This window comes from Rousettus aegyptiacus, unplaced genomic scaffold (genome assembly GCF_014176215.1).
Source record: "Rousettus aegyptiacus isolate mRouAeg1 unplaced genomic scaffold, mRouAeg1.p scaffold_m13_p_13, whole genome shotgun sequence".
NCBI classification, from domain to species: Eukaryota; Metazoa; Chordata; class Mammalia; order Chiroptera; family Pteropodidae; genus Rousettus; species Rousettus aegyptiacus.
The window spans coordinates 34,450,459-34,475,425 of NW_023416288.1; the positions used below are offsets into that span (position 1 = coordinate 34,450,459).

Consider the following 24,967-nt stretch of genomic DNA (forward strand, 5'->3'; position numbering starts at 1 on the left):
AGCCAGTTTTCTGCCTCTTCTGTGACCCCCGCAGAATGAGAGGCAGAAACCCTAACTATGTGGCTCTGGCAGGTCCCATGGGCTGATGGTCGGACTATCCCTGCTGTCCTTCAGAAGCCAGCTCCTTCCGGGCCTTGGCCTTCTGTGACCTCTGGCCTGCGAGCACGTGGAGCTGGTTCCTGAGCAGATGAGTCAGCAGGACCTTCAGGGTTCTCGGAGGCAGTGATCCTGAGGGTGGGCACTTCCGGCAGAAATGGGAATCTGGGTTTCCCAGACCAGCTGCCTCTTCCCTGGGTGTTTTCCCTCTGCTTCTCCTCTTGCTTCCGCTTTTACCCCCTAAAAACTTAGATGGTGGTGTCAGTCTTTCAAGGCTTCTTTCTTCTCTGCTGCATTATCTAATCAGTGGAATTGTACAAAGGGACAGGTAGGTGAAACTGAGTGGGTTTGTTATAGTCATATGAGGAAATGCCCTGGCCTCTTTGTCCGTGGGCAAGCCATCATCTCCATTAAGTGTCTTTTCTCTGTGAGAAACGGAGACCATAATACTTTGTCCACCTCAGAGGGTTATTGTGAACAGGGTGTCATTCATTCGTGTATCCATCCATCCATCCATCCATCCGTCCGTTACATATTCATGGAGTACCTCCGTAAAGCCAGGTGCTGTGCCAAGCAACCAGTGAAAACTAGTGATAAAACAGACAAAGTGCCTGCCCTGCTCAACAAACAAGGAACTAAAACATATATAATGACCGCTTATGGGAACATGGTAATGTCTGTGACAGGGCCAAGTTGTGATTTTAAATGACAACCTTTGGTTTAGCAGGACAAAGGTCTCCGTGTGATAAGTGGCCCGGGCTCGTGGTCTCCTTGGTTCTGGGTGGTGGGCAGGGAGACATCTGAGAGCCCTTTGCTTTTCCTTTCCCTTCTTCACACCGTGGGGGTCCTCTTTCCTTCGCCAGGGGTCACAGCTGGCTTCTGGGTGGTGCTCGCACGTGTGCCTGGTCTTTCACAGAATGAGACTCTCCTGACAGGCGAGCGTGGCACCTAGGGCTGCTTCTTAGTCCTGTGCACAGGAAGTGAGAGAGGATCTCAGCTTTTGCAGCAAATGAAGCTTTGGTCACTGCTGTCATAGTCGCCAGGAGGAGTAACCGGAGACGTAGGACCGTTGTGATGAAGCAGTTTGAGTTGCTTAATATTACATTCTGAGGAAACTCGGGTTGCCGGTGGTCACGTGTGGGGCTGGCTATCGATTTACTTCGTTCAAAGTGTAGGCCACACGTGATTCTTAAAACTTTCACGTTAGACTCATGCAGGGCCTTTGAGATCACGATTGTAGCTTAATGCTTCTTCCTCTCTTTTTGCCATTTTATAGCTGAAGAAACAGACACTCGGTGAAGCTCTACCCTTGGGTGGTAGCTGACTTGGGAACAGAACCTCAATTTCTTCATTTACACGCTGTGCTGCAGCACTCAGGACCATGTGTGTGTGTGTGTGTGTGCGCGCGCGTGTGTGTGTGCAGAAGAGGCATGAAGAAGCATCTATGTTTGCAGCATTTTAGGGGATCCTAGAGTGTTTCTCTCTTAGTTCTTCCCATAGGACTAACTCGAAAACCACTTAGCAGATAGTTTAAAAATTTAAACGACTATTTAAAAATTTTATTTTGTTGTAATAAGAACACTTAACATGAGATCTACCCTCTTAACAGCTTTGTAAGTGTACAATACAGTCCTGTTAATGATAGGTACACTGCGGTACAGCAGATCTCTAGAATTTACTCATCGAGTGCATACTTGACCTTGTTTGAACCCATAAACTGAATTCCTTTTGTTCCCCGGAAGCACTCTTCTTGGTTAACTGGGATTTTCCTGAGTGCCTTGTCAGCCTGGGAGGACCTGCTATGTTTGTGACTCTCTGAAAAGACTATTCAGAGGAATTATATATTTGTGAAGACCTCATGTTAAAAAAGAGTTAAGTAGTTTAGGCCTTACGTAATTTGGGGCTTTGCCAAACCAGTGTGGCCAGATTTGTTTTTTCCCCTTTTTCCCTGAGCAGTCACGTAACAAAACCCCACCTCTTGCTCGTCTCCACCTTCCCTCTCAAAGCTCGTTGTTCGCTCGTAGTATAAAAAGAAAAAGTATTGTAAACTTGAAGCTGTCATCAGACTGATAATCAAATCCCGAGGTCTTGAGAATCTGATTTTTGACAGGTACCAAATGTAATTTTCTTTTTAAAAAAAGTTATTCTTTTTTTGTCTCATTAGGCTTGACTAGCTTTCTATGGATGTGTTCTCAAAGTATAGTCTACTCTTATGAAGACTTAATGCTTCTACTAGTTTAATAATTTTATATTAAGGATATGTATAATATAGGATATGACTTGCTTAAAATATAGTTCTATCAAATCTTTGTACTTTCCTTGCAACAGTGACTTGCGAAGAAGTGCTGAGATTTATTAACTATTTTTTGTTGCGTATATACTTTTCTTGATTTCCAGTTGCTTTCAGTTTCATAGTTGAGTGTTAAGAAAATAGCTTGTGAATGGCATGTGATTCTGCATAAAGTATTTTAAGAAAAAAGATCTGAGGACAAGAAAGCAGATAAAAATAGCAGGAAAAATAATCAAAACAGAATTAAGCTATTTAGAGAGGAAAGAGTCAACCAACATGAGTCAGGAAGTGGTTTATTATTAATAGCGTATTAATTGTGTTGATGAAATGTCCATGCCTCATACCGCTCTCCTGCAAATGCGAAGATGCTGCTCTCTCTCACCGCTGCAAGGTTTTATACTTTAGAGCTTCTTCCAGGTCTGAAGACCTTTGCTCAGTATTCTCTTGCCCCTCAGACTGGGCGGCTGGCATTGTGGTGCCCACATGCAGATGAACACCAGGCTGTCTGTTAGTGCAGTGACCAAGCAGCTGGGTGATTTCTGAGCACTGTTTTTTCCCCATTTCTTCATTCAGTCAGTGTCAATGTATGTGGAGAACCCATGACATGGGTATGAATGAGGCCAGAGATTCTAAATAAACAAGAACAGTGAGGAGCTTTGCTATTCTTGAGCTTACGGTTCGGCGGAGAGACAGACATTAATTTAATATTTACGTGAATCAGGGTGAAACTATCACTGTGATCAGAACCACAGAAAAGATGATGGTGCAAGGGAAATACAATGGGAGGAACTGATTTTGCGGGGGGGGGGGGGAGGCGGGGGGGCGGAGTGAGGGCAAGCCGCCCTGGGTTAGTGGAATGGGAAGTGCGATCTGAAAAGTGAGTCCTGGTTAATAGGGCGACACACGTGTTTGAGTCCCCACATTGGCCTGGGGCAAGTTGCTAACCTTGTCATGGTGATCTTGAGCAAGTTACTTCTCTCTAAGCCGTCATAGATTCATCTGTAAAATGGGTGGTGGTGAGAATCAAATGAGGCAAGGCACACGGTATATTCCGCACAGGGCCAGCTCACAGTCGATACTCATAAATGGTAGCTGTTTTTAGTACTGTGTGGGTTTTGTGTTCATTTTATTAGAAACATTGAAAAGACACTTGCTTAAATTTTCCCTTACTCTGATTAGTAAGAGCCACTGAATACCTGAGAATAGTTAACTTGGAGAATGAAAGCCCTAAGGGAAATTTCATGATGGTCTTCGATTTGTCCTCAGCATCTAAATGTGGGAAAGTCCCTTATAGAGCCCTGGGTGTGAAGACGCATTCAGAATATGGCTGCCTGAGAAGCATTTGTAATATACTAAGGTTGTAAGACACAAGCAGTGTTAGATCACATTGCCTACATTTCTCATGGCAGTCAATCATGAATAGCTAGGCTAATGCATATTTTCTGTACCCTTATCATATTCTGTTTGCCCAGTGGTTTTCGTTGCACTGTTGGTGGCTATGTATGGATATTACTTAGAGCTAAATGTGCATCTTTTGAGAAAGGCAGGTCTTGCCTGATCTACAGCCAATGGAAATTCTTTCAGAACGGCTTACATCTTTCTTCCCCAAGCCCATTATATGAGAAGCTCCATCAGCTCCAGGTCAGGGGACGTGTTAGTCTCCTCCACCTAGCCCTGCTGCTGGCGGTTTACACCGCATGCCCCAGGACCTGGGCATTAGCGTATGGCTCAGTAAACCCTTTCTTTCAGAAAAACTTTTGGCCTGGAAGGTTTTTGTTTAAGAGTGTATATCAACTAAAAATTAAATATGCTGCGAGTGTTACAAGTTTATTACTCAAAATAACATTTTTACCTCTTCTCATTCTTACCATTTCCCTACCTTAATTTCTGTGTTCATAGCTTTACCATCTTCAGGTCAACTATTGTTTGCTGCCTTAAATCTATTTGGGAACCGCTTCAAATCCATTTGGAGCCAAAGAGAGGATGAATTATAAATAAGTATTGTATTCAGAGATGGGTGTAGACAATGTGGATGGAGTTGGAAAGACATATCAATGAGACCTTTGGCCAATGAAACCGTTGGCTGCCAGTGCCCAATACTGCCTCTGACTCATACGGCACCGCTTGGGGGTGGGCTGAGTGTCTCCTAAGCCATGTGGATTTGCTCTGCGGTTCTTGTTTTGTTTTTCTGCTAATACAAATCTTGCTTCAGAATTTAAGTGTTGTTAATGACTGATTAGAACTGAATAAAAATACAACCTGATGTGTCAGCTAACGGAGGCGAAAATATCAAACACTCCTGGAGAGGGGAAGTTGAGCATTCACTCCTCCAGGTCTTGTTTCCTTTCCTTAGAATTGGTTTTTTTTTTTTTTTTTTTTTTCTGATTCAGCAAAAGCAGAATCCAGACTGTGGGGCTCTTGTTTCTGTCGTACACTTAACATATGTTGTCTATGTTTACATATTTATTTTATCTGTATTTTCAGATCACAAAAGTAATATGTTTTAAAAAAAATAAAAGTTGTTAACAATCCAGGAGTATATAAAATAAAAAAAAAAAATTTCACTTTGGCATGAATCCTCTTGGAATCATTTGCTGTGCATCTCCAGGCATGTAAGTGTATACACATATACGTACACACTTAAACGATGGAATCACTCTACATATTGTTCTGTTATTTGTCGTTTCCACTTTGTGCATTATGGACATCCGCCATCCCAGCACTTTCATATTTTCCTCCTTTTTAAAACACCTACAAGGTATTCCAGAAGTATGTCTTTATGTAATCACTCTCTTACTAATGGGCATTTAGGTTGGCTTAGCTTTTTCAGTAATAAACATGGCTGTAAGTGAGCAGCCTCACGCTTGTGGCTTTGCCCTGGGTTCTGGTCCTTCTCAAGGACCCCTCCCTAGAAGTAGGGATGCTGAGTGGAAGGGTGTGTGAGCTCTAGACTTAGGAGATGGGAACCCTGTATCTCAGTCAGGGTCAGAGTGTGAACACTGGCCTGACTCAGATGCGAGCATCTTAATGCTGTTTTCTGTTTCCACGAGGCAGGCAGAGCAGCATGCAGCCCAGAGCCGCGCGCCTAGATAGACCTGGTTGGTGGGCATGCTGATTCTCCCAGCTGCCTCATCCGGTTCACATTTATGCAGGTCACAATGTTTAAATCTTGACTTTTGCTTCAATCCAGATGTATTCACAGAGAACATGTCAAGCCTGCTTCTTGGATAAAGGCGGTCTTGGTTTTCTTTCCCACTCTCCAACCCCTTTCATTTGTTTTTCTTCTTGGTCTTCTCTTACTCTTCAGACTTTAAATTGCTGACGAGATCACAAGATTAGCTGTCTTTGAAAAAGACTCTCACTGACTTTGTTTGGTTTGATCAGCTTTGTGACTCCTTCCTCTTGAGCCCCTTCCTGGCCAAGCTGCCTTGGCCAAGGACCCTTTCCAGGTGTACCGCAGACCTGGATTCAGCCCTCACGGCTTCCCAAGGTTTCGTTGAGGCAGGAAGCGAATCACGTACCAGGAGGCAGTGAGCGAGGCCAGCTGACCACTGGGCACATTTGTGACTTCGTTGCCTTCTACTTTTCATGTTTGGCAACAACTTATGTTAAGCGGATGAACGAGTCACTTAAATTTTCCAGTTTTAATATCGGGCTCTGACGTGTCTTAGGGCGCGGGCTGTTTTTGTCAGGTGCGGCGCTCACATCGTTCTCCCTCCACGTACCCCCGTCTGCTCGCCACTGTCTTCCTCGCCACGGTGACTGTCACTCATCGATTGTGCCCCTTTCCCACAGAGCCAGACGAGCCCTCGAGATCTTTCTTAAGCACTCCAGGCAGCAGTTTCTACTGCAGTGATCTTCAACCTTTTAATTTTTTTTTGTATTCATATATATATATATATATTTTAGTTAATTAATTATTTTTATGGTGACATTGGTTAACGAAATCCAGTAAGTTTCAGGTGTACAATTTAACAATAAGGCATATATATATTGCATTGTGTGTTCACCACCCATAGTTAGATTTCTTTCTGTCACCACATATTTGACCCCTTTTACCCCATCTACCTCCTTCCTCTCCCGCCCTCTGGTAACCACTAGTCCATTATCCATGTTCATGAGTGTTCGTTTATCACGTTCGTTTGTTGCTTTTAGGTTTATATCCCACATATAAGTGATGTCTTGTGGTTTTCAGCTTTTTCTCTTGGCTTATCTCACTTACCGTGATTATCTCAAGGTCCATCCATGCTGTCACAAACGGCAGTATTTCATCTCTTCTTATGGCTGAGTGTCAGCGCGGAGCCGATCGGGGAGGGAAGGTTTCGGTGGCGAGATGCCCGGTTGGAAGAATGCACAAGGGCCCGACATGAGAATGAAATGGCAAGCACCAGCTTTATCGCGGGGAGCGCCATTCTATCGCGTCTGCTCTTGCTTCTCTTCTGCTCCCCTTCTGCTCCCCAGGGGACCGCATGGGAGTATCAGAGTACAATAGTGGCATTTAGCCACACATGCGTGATACAATAAGCTGAATTACGTTTACATATTTTAGGTGCAGATGCCCTAATACACTAATATAACATTCTAAATCCGGAGTTCTATTCCTAGCTGCGAGCGTGGATCACAGCCAGAGCTGGGGGGACCCACCAAGCCTGGGACCCACACTGAGTAATATTCCGTTGTATATATCTACCACAGCTTCTTTAGCCAGTCATCTATCGTAGGATACTTCAGTTGCTTCCATGTCCTGGCCACTATGCATAATGCCGCTATGAACATTGGTGTGCAAATATCTTTTCAGATATGCATTTTCAAGTCTTTGGGGTAAATACCCAGTAGAGGGATTGCTGGATCATATGGTAGATCAATTCTTAGTTTTTTGAGGAATCTCCATACTGTTTTCCATAGTGGCTGTACCAAGATCTCCTTTTGGTACTAGGGACCGGTGCTCCTATGAGAATCTGATGCTCGATGATCTGAAGTGGAGCTGAGGCGGTGATGCCAGCGCTGGGGAGCGGCTGCAAATACAGACTTTTTGCTTTTTATATGAAAGACATAGAAACCTCCCCCAAACCTATCACATACAATTCCTGTCATTTTATAAAAGAGAGATTTCGATACCCCCAAAGTAGGAAAGACATAATCTAAGAATAAAGGAGAATCCTTTAAATTGAAAGATTTTGGGGTTTAGAAAAAGTTCATTGTATCCTTTTCTTTTTCCCATTTTGCTGTAGACTATTAAAAACTTGGTCATGGACCTAAGTGCCATTTAGGGACCTGTGTTATAAATTTCAGACTGCTAGAGGTTTTTTTTTTTTTTTCTATTTTTAGGGGTCCTACAATGCAAACATATAATTCCCATAATCCAGGTGATATCATGTATTGGTGTTGATGTGTACTTGGATGAACATTTTATTTCTACATAATAATACTAGTTGATCATTTTATAGACTAACAGAAGTTTTATAATACTTTGAGGATTAAATAAGGATGTATTCTCTTGGTGACTCTCCTGTCTGCTGTTCATTCATTTATTCCAGTTTTTTTTTTTTGCCCATCTGCTATGATATGCTGGGCACAGGGGTGCAGCAATGACCTTGGTCAGAGTTTCTTCCCTATTAGAACTCACATTACAGGGGAAAATACATATAAACAAATAAGTAATATAGATTCAGGTTGTAAGTACCGTAAAGAGAATAAAATGGTGTACTGATAAAGAGAACAACTTTATAAGGAAACTTTAGTTAAGGTATTGTGGCGAAGGTGGCTTTGGTGACATTTGAGCTGAGGGCACAGACAAGATCTAGGGAAAAACATTCTGAAACGTAGGACTGGGACTAGGTGCAGAGGCCCCAGCATGGAGTGGAGGTGGTCTGTGTGAGACGTGGAGAGAAGGCCGGGCCAGTGCAGCATCAAGGGAAGGAGAGTGGGCGGAGGTGAAGCGGGAGGGTCAGCTGGGATCAGACCGGAGTATTCTTACTGCAGTGGGAAGCCATGGAGGGCTTTCCGCAGAAGCATCTGGTCTGAATTTTGCATTAAGATCATCCTGGATGTGTGGAGAATGGCTTGTACAGGGCAAGAATGGAAAGTCATTTGGGAGGCGATGTCAGCCATCTAGCTGAGAGACGATGGTGATCAGAACAAGGGGTTGCGAACACAGACAGGGATGAGATTTAGTAGTGTATCTTCTTCTACAGTCTGTGCATCTCTCTCAGCTCCTGCCAGGGTGCTTGAAGGTCGTGGGTGCTCATTTGTTAACGGGAAGAATGAGGAAGGAAGTTGGTCCAGACAGGAACAGGCTATATGGTCATCCTAATTATGGGTGATATTTTACTTTTCTGTTTTTCAAACTTCCATTTTATTGTTGTAAACTTAATACGTAAAAAATTATTTTGCTTTAGAACATTTACTTTCAGAAGCCAGAGGATATTTCTTCGGGCCCTTTCAGGTAGTGCCGTCTTCTGTTTAGGTCTCTCCCCCTGACCACAGGGAATGGCCATGTTGGTGGTCTTCCGGACGGGAGGCCTGGAAGCTGTGGTCATTTGTTTTTACCCCCTAGATTTCATGAAGGAAGGTACCAGATTAGCACTTACAGATTCCAGGGCGACCTGTCCTATGACTGATGAGGTTAGGATCCTTGTAGGATCAAAATGACCTAAGGGCTTGGTTAGGTTACCCGACAGGACTGTTCTTTCTCTCTCCCAAAGCAGTATTAGAGTTGAAGGTTAGTTTGGGGGCCCTGCCTTTTTTTTTTTTTTTCCTACTAAAGTTTTATTAATGCAAATTTATATTTGACTGACCTGTATGTCACCCCACAATGGAAACCATAAAGACGTCAATTTATTGGCTCATACTTAAAGTACTATGAAACAAAATTAGATGTTTAAAAAAAATGTTATATGTAGACTTCTCAGACTAAAACTGTATCAGAAATAAATGCCAAGGGGTTAGGGTGCTGGTAGGTATCTCCATGAGTTGTGGGGATGTTGTCCCAGTAAGATCTGGAAGAAATCAGTTATTCCTCTGCCCTTTAGCTTTTGCACCTTCAAATGCAAGACAACTAAATGCCTCGGTTGAGAAAACGGAGTTGCTCCTCCTGCTGGACACTACCTTGTGAAAGATGGAGGCACTTTAAATATCAGACAAGACAGGACTATGGCCCTGGACCATGCAGCAGGAAGCCACGTGTCCGATCTCATCTTTTTTCAGGAGTCTCACTTTCCAGTAACCCTCTCAATCCCAGACAAAACAAACCACTTTGTTCCCAAACTTGACTGGCACCTTCTTCCCCTCCTGCATGTAGTCATACTGTTCCCTCCACCTGGAACCCACTCCTGACATTTTATCTCCATCATTAAAGGCAAAAGGTTAAGGGATGGTCAACATGGACCCTGGAGCAAGACTGACTTTTGACAAAGTACTTAATTTTTTGGTGCCTCTTGTTTTTGTTTTTGTTTTTCCTTTCTTTTCTTTATTAGTTTCGAGTATACAGTATATTGGTTAGACATCTATATAGTTCATGAAACGATCCCCCCAGTTGCCCCCTCCCTCCCCTGGCCCTCCACCTAGCCATCATATTAATGCTAACTGCATTCCCTCTGCCCTGCTCCCCATCACGTGACCAGCTATCAACTACTAATTTGTACTTCTTTAACCTTTCACTGTTTTCTCCCAGGCCCCCTTGCGCCTCCCCTCTGACCATCATAGATTGTCCTTTATATTTGTGGGTCTGTTTTCGATTAGTTTATTTATTTTTTTCCCTTAGATTCCTCATATAAGTGAAATCATATGCTATTTATCTTTCTCTATCTGCCTTTTTTCGCTTAGCACAGTAAGCGAAATCTCTAGGTCTATCCGTGTCATTGCAAATGGTAGGATTTCATTTTTTTAATAGCTAAGTAATATTTCATTACATGTATGAACCGTAACTTCTTTATCCAGTCATCTATTGATGGACATTTAGGTTGCTTCCATATCTTGGCTATTGTAAATAGTGCTGCCATGAACATAGGGGCGCATAGATCTCTATGAATTATTGTTTTGGTTTTCTTTGGATAAATACCGAGAATTGCAACTGCTGGGTCAGAACGTATATCCGTTTTTAACTTTTTGAGGAACTTCCAGACTGGTTTCCGTAGTGACTGCACCAATTTGCAATCCTATCAACAGTGTACAACTGTTCCCTTTTCTCCACATCCTTGCCAACACTTGTTCTTCGATTTATTGATGATAGCCATTGTTTCTTAAACTGTAAAATGAGGATAATAGTCATACCTACCTCATAGGGTTTTTATGAGGCTATCTGTAGAGTCCTTAGAATAGTGACAGTTTGTCATAGGGTTGTTGTTATTAACTTTCGAAGTCCAGCCTGTCCTGTAAGCCTGTTTCCACTAACCAATATGGGGCTTAGGGCGTGCAGACCTAGGTTTGAATCCGAACCCGGCCACTTATGAGTTGGGTGACCTTGGGTGGTTATTTGATTTCTTCGAGTGTCAGTTTCCCCATCTGGCGTGCACTGTCATGTGGTTGCTGGGAGAATCACGTGTGAACTGGAGGACACGCAAGTGTTAGTTTCTGTTCACCTCCCCTGCAGCGTTCCGTTCATCACCGGATGCCTCGGGTATGCCTGGCATCCTTGTATCTCCTCCGTTAGACTCCATACTCCTGAGTTTTCTTTGTTTCCACACAGCATGTACTTATTCTTTTATTTATTCATCGATTTCCTCATTCATTTGTTCACTCAATCATTTTGTTTATTCATTCACTTTCTCTCTCTCTCTCTTGTTTATTCAAAAACCATTTACTAAGCACCCGCTAAGTGTGTTAGGTGCTGGGAATCTACCATTATTCCAGCCAGGGTCCAGGAGAGAAGTGACAAGAGCCCAAACTAGTCCAGTGACGTTGGAGGCTGAAAGAAGGGAATGGACTTAGGAGGTGTTTAGGAAGAGCATTGGCAGGGCTTGCTGACTGATGGGATTTGGAAAGTAAGGGAAGGGAAGAAATGAAAGGTCGCTTCTGGGGCTCCCACTCGAGTCATTGTGTCGATATTGACACCATTAATGAAAACGAATAACCCAGGAGGTGGTAGATTGGCCGGGCTGTGGAAGGGCAAGGAAAATGTGCGGCGTGACGGCCAGCCTGGATTGGACACGGTGAGTTTGAAATGCCTGCAGGATGTCTGGATGGAGATGTCCACTAGGAGGTGGCCAGGCTGGCTCCTAAGGCTGTTCCGGTTCTGGACTCCTTTGCACCTGATATGAGAGTGGTAGCCAAGGCAGAGGGTGAGCGTGGAGCCGAAGAGGAGAGGGCCGTCAGTGGTCCATTGGGGAACTGACTCCTTTAAAGCAGAAGGCGGCAGTGAGTCTGAGACTTCTACCGGGAAGCCATGCGAGGTCCCTCACCACTGAAACTGCTCTTGACCCCCACCAGGAACTCTGTCTGTGCAATGCAAGACCAGCCCTTGGGCGTCAGTGCAGATGTTGGGGGAGGAATGCCCCCCTCCCCACTGTGGGCCTCACCATGTCACCTGCAGGTGCTGAGCTGCATCAAGTGTGACTGTCTCCTTCTCCTGCAACGTGTCTCACAGAATCCTTCCCGAATAGATGTTATGGCCCCTGTCTCCTAGCAACTGTGTGTCATCGCGTGCTCTCCAGTTGGATAAGCACAGATGAGGAAACGCCAACAGCCAGTGCCGCTCACACACCTTTCCACCGCTACCGCGGCGCTGGGCCTCCAGCGCCTCTGGCCCGCGCTATGTCAGTGACCTCCCAGCCGGTCTCCCTGCTTCTGCTCTGGCCCTTCCCTCTTGTCTGTCCCTCACCCAGGCGTCAGAGGGATCCTGTTAAAACATAAGTCAGATTATGTCACTCGCCTGCTGAAAGTGCTCCAGCGGCTTCCAGAGTCTCCCCTCTGGTCCGTACAGCCTGTGTGACCATGCCCCTGCCTCCTTCTCTGAGCTGACCCCCCTCATCCACCACACTCGAGCCACAGCGGCTTCCTGGGGTCCCCCAGATAGTCCAAGCCCGTTCCCCCTCGGGGCTTTGGCACGGGCAGTTCACCCTTCCTGGAGTGCTCTTTCCCAGACTGCCTCATCGCCGGTTCCCGCTTGCCTTTCAGGTTTTGGCTCACATGCCACCTCCTTACAGAAGCCTTCCCTGATGACCCAAATGTGTCCCCACGAAGTCCCCTTGACCGTATCATTCTGTTTCATTTTCTTCGTTAAGCTTGTTCAGTACCTCGCCCATTTATTTATTTACAAGTTTACTTTCATTATGGTGTAGGTGAAACCAGGGACCTGGTTGTGTTCATCAGTGCCCTACCTCTGATGCCCGCAGCAGTGTCTGGTCTTTAACAGGGTGAATGAATTAGCCAGGGCTGCCCGTATACACGGGGACGAGAACTTGAGCTTGTTTGTTGAGGAAGGAGGAAGGGACTAGTGTAAAGGAAGATGCTGGAGTTATAGAGGGACTGAGATCATTGATGGACCAGTGTTTTGGAGGAGGTAGGGGAGATCCTGAAGATGGGGACGTTTGATGTTTTCCTTTGAGACCGAGGGAAGCGGGAGAATATATGGGTAGATTTCAAGGGGGCAGAGAGCCAAGATGGGGAACGTAAACCTGGTGGTCTTACCGTCTTGATGAAGTGGGCGATACAGCTGTGAGATGACAGAGGGGGAGCAGACCTGGGAGGAGGTAGGAGGCTGGAGGTGAGGGTCTGAAGCTGCCTGGATGAGTGGGAAGACTCTCGAACCCTGGAAGGCCCGGCTGAAGCTGGTACGCATAAGCTGGTGATGCAGCTTGTGACCGATTTTTCTTCGGAAGTGGATAGGACAAGAGAGAAAGTGCAAGAGAGGAGCTTATGTTGAGCTGTGTTTAGAGATTGACAGGTACAAGCAGCTGGTGTTTCAATGAACCGAAAACTAAGGTGCTGGTGGGAGGGTATTTAAATGGTACAAGGAAGTGAAGACCAGAGGGAGAATAGAAAAAAAAGGATCAAAGTTGTTCTGTTGGCTTTTCATTCAAGTGAAAAAGCAGATTGAGTGGAAAGAGGATGTATGAGGGAGGGTAGGGTTTTAGAGGGACTTTTAGAAGGGTAGGGTTTTAGTTTTACATTTCAGAGAGCAGTTTCTGGGTGGGACTGTAATAAATACACTGTTGGCAAACAAAAGGTTGGGTCACAGGTGTGAAGGAGGCAGGCTAAGGCCAGACCTGGGAGTCTTAAGTCATTACTCTTGAATAAGGTCCTCCTTGGAGGGTTCAGGAAAAAGTGAGGAGGAACACAGGGAGGAGGTCCCTAAAGATGAAGGAAAGAGGAGCAGGAACCTGGAAAGAAGGAAGGCGGGCCAGGACCCGAGCAGGAGAAAGCGGGGTCACAGGTGCTAGGTTCTAGGTGCTTGGCAGGTTATTTACTGTCCTGAGATGACAGTGAGTGGGGAAATTTGGTTTTCTCCTGGGCCTGAGAAATGGGAGTGCTGACAGGTGAGCAGCTCTGACTGGGAGAGTTCCAGGGAGGGGACGGTGGGGGAGCCAGGGGCCCTGCTATGATAATGCAGCTGAGATGGGTTCGCATGTGGGGCATTTGTTGGCTCTAGGCCGAGTGTAGTGGAGGAAAGGGTTAGAAGAGGAGATGGCAGAGGAAGGCTGGGTCAGAGCCAGGTAGGAACGAGAGAACCCCAGGGAAGGGTGATGGCCGGAGGGCCCTCGGCTTGGCTAACATCGAGATCTGCAGGTTGAGGGACATTAGGACTGTGAGGGAAACAGGTCAGGCTCAGGATTTTGAGTTGGACATTTTTTTTTTTAACAGCTTTTTTGAGATGTTCACATACTGTACAATTTACACAATTAATGTATAGTTCAATGGCTTTCAGTATATTCACAGATAAGTGCAAAACCATTACTGCAGTCAGTTTTAGAATATTTTCATTACCTCATTTCATTGTCTTTAGCTTCACTCCCCTATAGCCCTAACCCCTACTTCTCCGCCCACCCCACCCAAGCCCCACACAGTCAGGAATCTATTTCCTGCCTTTATAGAGTTCTCTATTCTGGACTTTCATTTGAACAGAGTTTTACAGTATGTGGGTTAAGTTGTGGCATGTATCAGTACTTCATTTCTTTTTATCCTTGAATAATATTCCTTTGTATGGATATACCACATTTTGTGTATCTGTTCTTCCATCAGTGGACATTGGGTTATTTCTATCTTTCGGCTATTATGAATAAGGCTGATATTTATCTACTAGCTTCTGTGTGCACATACATTTTCATTTCCCTTGGGTACATTCGTAAATCATCCTGGGAGGAATCCTTTGCCCATTTTTGAATTGAGTTATTAGTCTTTTTATTATTATTTTTTAGCTTTATTGAGGTATCATTGACAAATGTGATGTACAGTGTGATGATTTGTTATATGTATACACTGTGAAAGGGTTCCTCCATCGAGTTAACACATCCATCACCTCACTTATTTACCCTTTTCTTTGCTTTTGGTGAGAACATTTAAGTTCTACTCTCTTAGAAAATTTCAATTTTACAATATAGGATTATTAACTATAGTTACCATGTTATACATGAGATCTTTAAGTCTTTTTATTATTGTGTTGTAAGAGTTCTTTATATATTCTAGAAACAAGTCCCTTATCAGATATATGATTTGCAAATGTCTTCTGTGCATAGTCTTTTTACATTCTTGAAGTCCTTTGAAACACATGAACTCTAATTTATCTATTTTTTTCTTTTTTTGTTCATGCTTTTGGTATTATATGTAAGAATTGTTTGATCAATACAAGGCCATGAAGATTTACCAGTTTTCTTCTAAGAGTTTGATAGTTCTCATTTTTATGTTTAGACGTTCAATCCATTTTGAGCTAATTTTTATGTATGGTATAAGGTAGGGGTCCAACTTCATTCTTTTGCATGTGGTTATCCATTTGTCCCAGCATCATTTATTGAAAAGATTTGTTTTCCCATTGAATCATTTTGGCACCCTTGTTGAAAATCAGTTGATCTTAGCAGTATGGGTTTATTTCTGGACCCTCAGTTCTATTCTGTTGATCTATTTGTTTATCTCTGTCAGTTGCACACTGTCTCAAATACTGTCGCTTTGTAATAAGTTTCAAAATCAGGAAGTGGAAGTCCTACCTTTGTTCTTCTTTTTTAGGATTGTTTTGACTACTCTGGGTCACTTGCAATTAGATTTGAATTTTAGAATCAGCTTGTCAATTTGCACAAAGAAGTCAACTGGGATTCTGATAGAGATTGCATTGAATCTGTAGCTTGGTTTGGGGAGAAATACCATCTTAACAGTGTTAAGTCTTCTGATCCATGAACATGGGATGTTTTTTCCATTTATTTAGATCTTTAATTTCTTCCAGCAATGTTTTGTACTTTTCAGAATATGTGTTTTGCTCTTTGGTTAAATTTAACCCTCTATATTTTATTCTTTTGATGTCATCCTTTGGGTGGTATTTCGATGGGAAGTCACGGTTGTACTTCCGGTAGGGGTAGAGTGAACAGATAGTTGAAAAAACGTCTCTCCAGGTGTTGGCAGGAGAGAAGAGCAGGGCATTTTCTGCTGTTCCTTAGGAGGCTGTGTTCTCAAGTCTTTCGTGATCCTGTGACAGGGCACTTAGGAATTCATCATCCTGCCAAGTACTCCACACACCCAAGTATCAATGGTTTTCCCTCTTTCCCATTCTAATCAAAACTCTGCGTGGTGGTGGGCTTGGGGGATAACTCTGGGTTAATAGGAATGGAATTCCATTGGACTAATTCATGCTAATATTTAAATTATTAATCCCCCTCCTCTAACTTCCGACATTTATCTGCTTTCCTAAAAGAGGAAAATGAGTAACTTGGATGGACCACTGATTGGGAGAACCAGAATAGCATTAAAACAACAAAAAAAAAGACAGGAGACCGTTTAAGGAAGAGTGGGAAATATTTTTGGATTTGTTCTGGGATGTTAGGGTTGTTTTGAGGAAAGTAGATGCCACAACACAAGTTAGGAAGTCTGGTATTACCTTGCTGGTTTGGTGGTTAGTTCCTCTCTCCTACGTCTGCTTTTTATGACTTATTTCCTTCAGTTCTGTTTCAATCATGTTTTGCTCCCACCACCAAACCCCTTCCTCCCTCCCCACCCCCTGACTTTCCTTAGCGTGTGTATGAAGGGAGGTGGAGGTCAGGTTCAGCACACACAAGCCTGTGTGTCCAGAACATCTGTAGGTCTAAGGTAGCACTTTTCCTAAATGCCACCAAAATAGCTGTGAGGTTGAAATTCTATAGTATGTTTCTTTCTTATTTCTGGATGGTAAACCCTAAATTTGGCCTAGCAGCATATGCATGACCATAAGTGGAACTCGTTGTGGAGATGATGTTGTAGAGATTAGCAAGTTTGTGCTTTCATTTTTTTATGTGCTATGAACCAGGATTTTTTTTAAGACAGCAAATCCTCTTTAATATGATTTTTTTTCTTTTTTGATAAATGCTGCAAAAGCTTAAACGGTAGTTTTATTTGTCTTTCCAGCGTTAACTGAATTTCAGATATCTGCTTGTTTTTCTGTTTTGGTTGGTTTACCTTTTCAAGGTTCTGAGAGCAGATGGAGAAGGAACCACCTGGGCCTGGTTCACAGATGGTTCTGCACATTCTGCGTGTCCTTTGAAAGATCATGGCTGCCCTTTGAAAGATCATGGCTGCCCAGGTGTCATGTCCTGGTGCAGCTCTTTCTGCTTTTCCTTTTTGGTTGAGCTCTTTTGATTGTTTACGTCGAGATCCCCCTCAAGTTACCTCCAGTAAAGGGGCGCTTATCGTAAGGACACTGTGCGTGGGAATCCAGGAGACACTGGGCACTTAAGCCACTGGGAAAGTAAGAACCCTGGGCGGTGACGCTGCCTCCAGGCAGCTCTGCAAAAGTCAGCAGCTGAAGCCCGCGTCTGTAATTCAGCTTCTCTGGTGCTCAGTTTCTTTGCTATCTCACAAGATCTTTTATCCACATCCTGGCTTCTGTTTAACTATAAGCTCTGGTCCCTTAGAACTCCAGTTGTGACGTCATTATCTGTCCAATTTCTCTTATATCATTTTCCAGACTCAGGTCCCAGAGAGCTGCCAAGTCTCACAGTGTTTCCTAGTCCAGATACTGGGAGGAAGCCAGAGCCCAGCCCTCCTTTCTTTCCGTGCCAGGACATGCATTAGGCACCTGGCTAACCTGTGGATTAGCTTCCCTGTAGTCCGGTGCCCATCGATGATGCTGTCACCTGTGTCTGGGGAGGGTCCCCCGCCTCCCCCCGGCCCAAGGTGATACAAAGCAGGGCTAATTGTAGAGCTGCTCCTCCAGCAGGACCCTAGCCAAGAGCTTCTCCCTTAGAGGAGGTTTGGGAGAGCCATGCTCCTCCTCCCCACCAGACCTGCCCAATGCAGTGCAAAGGACATAGGTAGTACTGAGAGCAGGTCTGGGAAAAACTGACACTAAATTAAAATCGGAATTTAAAATAACTTTGCTGATGGCATATTCTTATAAGATGAAAATAAGAAATCAATGATTTTTTTTGTTTGTTTTGGTGGCATTGGTTAATGAAATCCAGTAAGTTTCAGGTGTACAATTTAACAGTAAGGCATCTATCTATCTATCTATTTATCTATCTATCTAGAAATAGGCATTGTGTGTTCACTGCCCATAGTTAGATTTCTTTCTGTCAACACATATTTGACTCCTTTTACCCCATCTACCTCCCCCCGCCAGTGATTTTTTTTTTTTTAATCAAAAGATTATTAAACAACCTAGGAGGAAATGAAGCAAACAGAAAGTGAAATTAACTTAGCTGTTTGTTTTTTGGGAGGGAGGAATAATAAAAGCAGTTGAGTACATTAAGTTTCACTTTCTTTCAAAACGTGTATGACTTTAAAAGCACCAAATGCATTGTAAGCTTCTGGGAAAATCCAGAAAAGATGGAGGTAAAAACCCATCAGACTCCCATCACTCAGAAATGACCACTGTTATCTCGGCATGTGTAGGTCCCAGTTCTCAAATGAGTAAAGAAATAAAAACATACTTTCAAAAAATAGTTTAACAATAGTTCTCTAATAGTCCCTATTCTTCTATAATGCAGTTTGCAGTAGCTACAAGATGTCCTATTATGCAGTTCTACCATAATTCATTTTTTCTAATCTACTACTTATGGGCGTTTGAGTTTCCATTTTATTTGATTTTTTTGAAAACACTGCATTGTGGACATTCTTTCATATGAAAATTTTTGCATATGTCTGACTGATTTTTCTAGGTCGAGTTCCCAGACATGAAGTAATTGAGTCAAAGAAAAAATAAACAATTGAAAAATGCTTTTGAAACATATGGCCAAATTGTCTTTCAGAAACACCGAAATAGCTTACGTTTCTACCAGTAGCATTTAGTCCCATTTCTCATTGGATAGTATCATGAAAGAAACGTTCTCATTTAATAGTCACAAATATGGTGTCTTACTTCTATTTGCACTTCTGCTTATAGGAGGGTTAAACACTTAACCCTTTAAAAAATTTATTTTTAATTGTAGTAAGAAACGTATAAAATTTACCATCTTGCCCATTTCAAGTGTACAGTTCAATGGTGTTAAGTAGTTCACATGGTTGTATAACAGATTTCCAGGTCTTTTTCATTTGGCAAAACAAAACTCTAAACCCATTAAACAAGAACTCTCTGACAACCCCTCCCCCAGCTCCTGTAACTACCACTCTGCTTTCTGTTTCTATCAATCTGACTACTTTAAAAAATAAGTGGAATCATAAGTATTTGTGTTTTGTGACTGGATTATTTCACTTAGAGAAAGGCCCTCAGGGGTCATCCATGTTGTAGCATATGTCAGAATTGCCTTCTCTTTAAAGGCTGAGTAATATTTCATGTATATATGTACCACATTTTGCTTATCCCTTCATCTGTCTGTGGGCATTTGGGTCGCTCCCACCTCTTTGCTGTTGCGAATAATGCTGCTGTGAACATGGGTGTGCTCATATCTCCTCTTCGAGGCCCTGCTTGCAGTTCTCTCGGCTCTATATCCGGAAGTGAGATTACTGGGATATATGGTAATTGTATTTTTAATTTTTTGAGGAAGCTCTATACCGTTTTCCACAGAATCTGCACCATTTTACATTCCCATCAGCACAAAGGTTCCCATTTCTCCACATCCTCGCCAATACTTATTTTCCGTTTTTTAGACAGTAGCCATCTTGATGGATGTGAGGTGGTGACTCATTGTGATTTCGATGTGCATTTCCCTAATGATAGTGATACTGAGTATCTTTTCATATGCTTTTTGGCCATTTGTATATTGTCTTTGGAGAGATGTCTGTTCAAGTCATTTGCCCATTTTTTAATCAGATTTTTGTTTTTTGTTGTTGAGTTTGACCTTTATTATTTTTATTTTGTGAATTGACTATTGATAACTTTTGCTTACTTTTCTATAGTAATCTTTGGTACAGATGTGTAAGAGCTTTTCATGAATTAAGAAATATTAATTTTTTTGCCATGTGGATTATGTATATTATATGACATGTATCTTGAAATTCCTTTTTAAACACACACTAAGTAGGTTTAAATTTTCATTTGGTTATATCTATCATTTTCCCAAACTTTTCTGTTGTTTTTATGTTTATATGAGGGTGGTGAGGCATTTATTAACTGTAGTACTGGGACCAGTTCCTCCTGGTGTCCCAGAGGCGTCTTTGGGGCCTTCAGCGCTCGGGGTATTTCGCTGCTTAACAGGGCGTGACTCCCTGGTGTGGCCAGCCTTCCCCCAGTGAGCTGGTGAGAGACAGGTGTGGACAGAATGCAGCTCCCTCCTCCGTGCATCCTGGAGGAGTGGGTACAGATGGGGGGAGGTTCTCCTCTTGAAGGCTGGGTGATAAGCTCTTGAGAACCCCAAATGAACACAGCTCCTGGGTGCCCCGGAAGCAGCCACCGCTCTCCCTGCACCTTCTCAGACACCTCTGAGACTGACCCCTTACGTAGGCCCACTCAAGTGCTCACTGAGTTCCTACCTCATGCTCTTTCCCTCCCCCCTCAATACCAAGGCTCTTCTTCAATTTTCTTATAAAATAGCCCTCTCTGGAGGCAGAGTCGTGATAGGAAATGAACCTGGTCACTGATGCCTTCCTCTAAGCACCATCGTCCCAGACTGGAGTCTTTTCAACATTAAAAATGCCATGTGTCGTCTTGATGCTCTAAGACTAAGTGAAATGCTTTGGAGAAAGCGATATTAAAGCAACATGGTGAGACATGGAGAGAAATAGCAGAACGATGGTATCTTTTAAAATTTATTTGCTTCCTCCACACCCAGCTTTCAGGTCTGTCCCTAGCCTTAAGTCCCCAGCTCTTAGAACCTCGCCACACCTCCAGAAAGGAGAAGAGGTTAAGTGTATTTTGTTTGAGGGTTGACTACTCCTTCGAACACAGCAAAGAAAAGATGCAAAAATAGGTTCTTTATAGGACTACACTTATCACCTCTTTCTCTTAGAAAGGCCTCGCTCACTGTAAGGTTAGTTATGAACCCACCTGCACTTTCTTCTGAGCACATGAGATCTCTCTTGACAGAAAAACACATCTATTTGGTTTATGAAATTATGTGTTGTTACACCGGGTCAGTAACTAGATTTTCCATTTAAACAGTTTTATTTTGTTTAGGACGTCCTTGTGGCTTTGACACAAATTCAGATCTCATTTCATGATTAACCAGTTGGTTGGCTTAATCAGCGTTGGTCATGGAATGGTAGGAAAACTCAAAACTATGCTACTTAATCCTCCCCCTTTCATTTTTATTTTAAAGAATATTATAATCCGTACTCGTTATTTCTTATTTCACGATTGGTCCCGCTCGCTCGGTCAGTGGTTTGCCTGTCAGAGAGAGACCGCCGATGTGTATAGGGATCAAGTTTAACTTTGCGAAGGATTTTTTTTCCTGTTAGGATCTAAGAAAGGGCTTTATTAAGGAATAGAATTGAAAGCACAATGCTTCATTGCTCCATAAGTAGGGTCTGCAAACTACTGCCACTGTTTTTGTAGATAAAGTTTTACTGGAACACCCATGTTCATTTGGTTACTTATCCTCTGTAGGGCTTTCTCACTACAAATTGCCAGCTTGAATAGTTGCAATGGAGACTGTATGACATGCAGAGCCTCAAATATTTGGCATCTGGCCCTTTATAGAAATATTTTGCCCACCCCTACCCTACAGAATTCTACCAAGTTTCACAGACATTTTGTATCTATAGAAGAAATAAATATTCCAGAGTGGAAAATGGAGGCAGTTTTGGCAAACCTTACTCTCAGGGTGATGGTAGAGTTGTAAAGGCACACGATGAGATTCTCTCAGGCGAGTCTCCGAGCTGCCATGTTTTCCAGTGCGGGGACAACTCACACACCTTCACCTGTGGATGCCCAATCTAACTCAGATAGCAGGTTTGAGAAATCATCCCTGTAGATTGGGATGGTTGTGAGATTTAATCATTCTGGTGAGGAGGATAAGTGGGAAGGAGAATGGATTGCAGTGGGTGACCATCCAGGTGTGCTGTGGTTCCCCAGTGGGGGTGGGGAGATAAAATGCCCCAAGGACAGGCCGGCTGCACTGACTGGAAGGTCAGAATCAAGGACCCGACCTTCATCTCTCTTGAAGCCACACTATTTCTTCTATAAACTCTGGAGTACTTTAAATGTCACAAGAACCATCTGGTCTTTGAAAGGCCGGGCTGCTAGTGAAACGGTTAGGGGGGTTCGTAGCGGTGGACCCTGTGGGTATCTATTCTCTCCATCTGCCAGCCAGCATCCCCGACCGCCCCTCATGGCGCCTCTGCTCCCCCACATCTCCAGCCTCCTCTGACTCACCAAGGCTGCATGCAACTCCAGCCTGACTCTGCCTGGCCTTCCACTTTGAGGGCCTGTCATCATCCAGCCCCCTTGGACTTGCCATGTCCCAAACTCCCCATCTCCAAGGTGGACTGATGTTTGCCTTGGCCTGGTCAGCAGTGGACAGGAGGGAGGTAGCAGCAGAGGTTTACCTTTCAGAGACTGTGGGCGGGCAGGCGCTCTCAGGGGACGTTTGGGCGGGAGGCTTATCTGCTCCAGGATAGAAGTTCCACATGACCGAGTGTTGGTATCTTATTTTTTTCAGATTGGTCGTGTCCTGTGCTGAAGATGTTTCCAGAACAACAGAAGGAGGTATGTCATTACAAACTCAAAAATAAATAATTCATGCATTTTGACTCGCTGTAGGTTGGTTCTTTATTCACTAACCATAAATCTGTGGTGGCGAGTCACAATACTGCAGGGCATCCTAGAAGAGGGCTAATGAATGATCAGAACACTCACCGTCCTGTACCCGCTGCCCACGCCCCAGCGTCAGTGCGTCCTGGCTCTCCTTCTTTGCTCCCAGTGTCTGAGCTGTCCTTCAGCTCAGTCTCATCCATTACTTTTAAAAGTATCTTTTTCCATGACTCAGAATTTCCTCTCCGGGACTCTGCCTCCCACCCTTTACTTTGACTAGTCTCTCTCTGGCCTGCATTCTTGCTTTTCTACTCTTTGCCTCATACCTGAATTCCGCCATCTCTGGTAACAGCCCAGGGGGACCGATTGCCATTCGTTGCAGTTTTGTCCTGCTTGTTGCCTCTTGGATCTATCTCTGGGCTCGGCGTCACATAATCAGAGAAGGCTGTCCCTTCCCAAACCCAGCCTGGCCTCTCAGGCCTCCAGTCCCAGCGTCCTGAGCTTCTGTGTGCCTGGGGAGGCCAGGACCACCACCGCCACACAAACCCTTTGCTGCATGGCTGCCCCTCAGAAGTGCCCGTTTGTCCTACCCTGCCTGCTGTTACACCCCACACATCGTCACTAGGTGAGCCTAATGAAACCGAACGGAGGCAGAAGGGCCTTTTTAGGGGGCATGTGCGTATGCACACACACACACAGCCACAAGGCCACATGGTCCTCACTTTGACTTGTCTAAGTTTAAAGCAGTAAACGAGCTATTTCAGAGAATCCTTCCAGAAACTTCTTTGTTAGATTTCACATCTTTTCTTTTAGCCCTGTCTTTGGGTTCAGGTTCTCCTCAGAATTCCAGCCCACTTCTACCCTTTAATTGCAGGCTGGGCTCCACCATTTTTAAAGTTTTTTTTTTTTTTTTTAATTTCTTAAAATTGGCATACATACAGTAAAACGCATAAAATTCTCTGATCTTATGTGTATAGCTCTGGATTTTCTCGTATGCATTCCCCTTTGTAAACACCATTTGGGTCAAGGTATAGATACTTTTAGCACCCCGGAAAGTACCTTGTGTCCCTTTCCAGCCAATGCCCCCAGACTCCCCACTTCCCCCATGTAGAGGTAACCCCCAGAATACCAAGGCCAGGCATACTTTCTCCTTGTCCCTGTGCTAAACAACACTGGGCCCAAGCTGCTGGCTTCAGGAAATACCAGCTCTGTGAAGTGGGCCAAACCACAAGTCCCCATGTGACTGACCTCACTCTGACACTAATGACAAGTTCCGGGGTTCCCAGAACCATCTTCAGTTTTGATAATTCACAGGAAAAACTCATGGAACTCACTGTGAGCTATTATGCTCACGGTTATGGGTTTTTTTTTTTCTTTTTTTTCTTTTTTACAGGGAAAGGATACCAGTTAGAACCAATCAAAGGGAGAGACACTCAGGGCAAAACTGCAGAGCTTCTGGGTATCCTCTCCCGTGGAGTCACTGTCCCGGCGCTGATGTGTGACAGTGCACGCAGGGGAGCTCACCTGAGCCTTGGTGTCCAGAGTTTTTGTTGGGGCTCCCTTTTCACTGTGTAGCTGACCTTTAGTCTTCACTCCTCCTGGGGTCTCCTGTTCCTCCAGAGGTCACAACCGATACAGTGTGGCCCTAAGCCCACATCATCTTCACATTGTTAGACTGCCCAGTGTCTCAAGCCCAAGCCAACAAACATACTCCTGTCAGGCAGGACATTCCAGGGGCCTAAAGAGCACCGCCCCGTAGCCGAGGGCAGAGGTCAGACCTCCCTTTGCGTAAGGTGAATTCTTCACCACGCACCTGCGTGGGCTGGACCACGGGACAAGCTGTGCCAAAGGAGTGGGGTCGTCCCATCTCTGGCACTGTTTTGAAGGCACATTTCAAAATTGTTCTCTTGGCGGGGAAAAACTACCGATGAAAGCCACAAAGACTTTTTTCTAATTAGAAGTATTTTTTTTTGGGGGGGGGGCGGTGCTTGGTTGGTTTAATCTTGATTTTGATTATAAACTCATTTCAGTTAATAGAAACTGTTAGACACAAATTTTATTTATTTTTATGTATATTTTAAATTTTAATTTATTTTAAATTTTTTTTAACATTTAATTTTTTTATTTTTCCCCCTCCCTTCTGGTAACCACTGATCCATTGTCCATTAGACACAAATTTTAACCAACTACATAAAGAAAGCATTTCATTGACCTTGTAAAAGTCCTTTATTATATATAATGATGTAATGATATAACTTTAAGGAATTTTAAACTAGAAAGTTCTTCAACTGAAAAGGAAAAAAAAATACTATAGGGAGAAAGAGGTATAATATTTAAAAATG

The 24,967-nt window shown here is 43.7% G+C and overlaps 1 protein-coding gene across 2 annotated transcripts in view; it reads left to right on the plus strand.

Moving 5' to 3' along the window:
* SNX10 (sorting nexin 10) overlaps positions 1-24,967 on the plus strand; it is a 65,143-nt gene that overhangs the window by 16,212 nt on the left and 23,964 nt on the right. Inside the window, exons 1-2 of one of the 2 annotated variants that reach the window (XM_016135926.2) lie at positions 157-2,206; positions 22,534-22,580. In XM_016135926.2, coding sequence (XP_015991412.1) covers positions 22,557-22,580 — 24 coding nt within the window. In that variant the 5' untranslated portion in view covers positions 157-2,206; positions 22,534-22,556. Of the gene's footprint in view, positions 1-156; positions 2,207-22,533; positions 22,581-24,967 lie in introns of those variants that run through there. The other variant, XM_016135925.2, reaches the window with a different exon arrangement.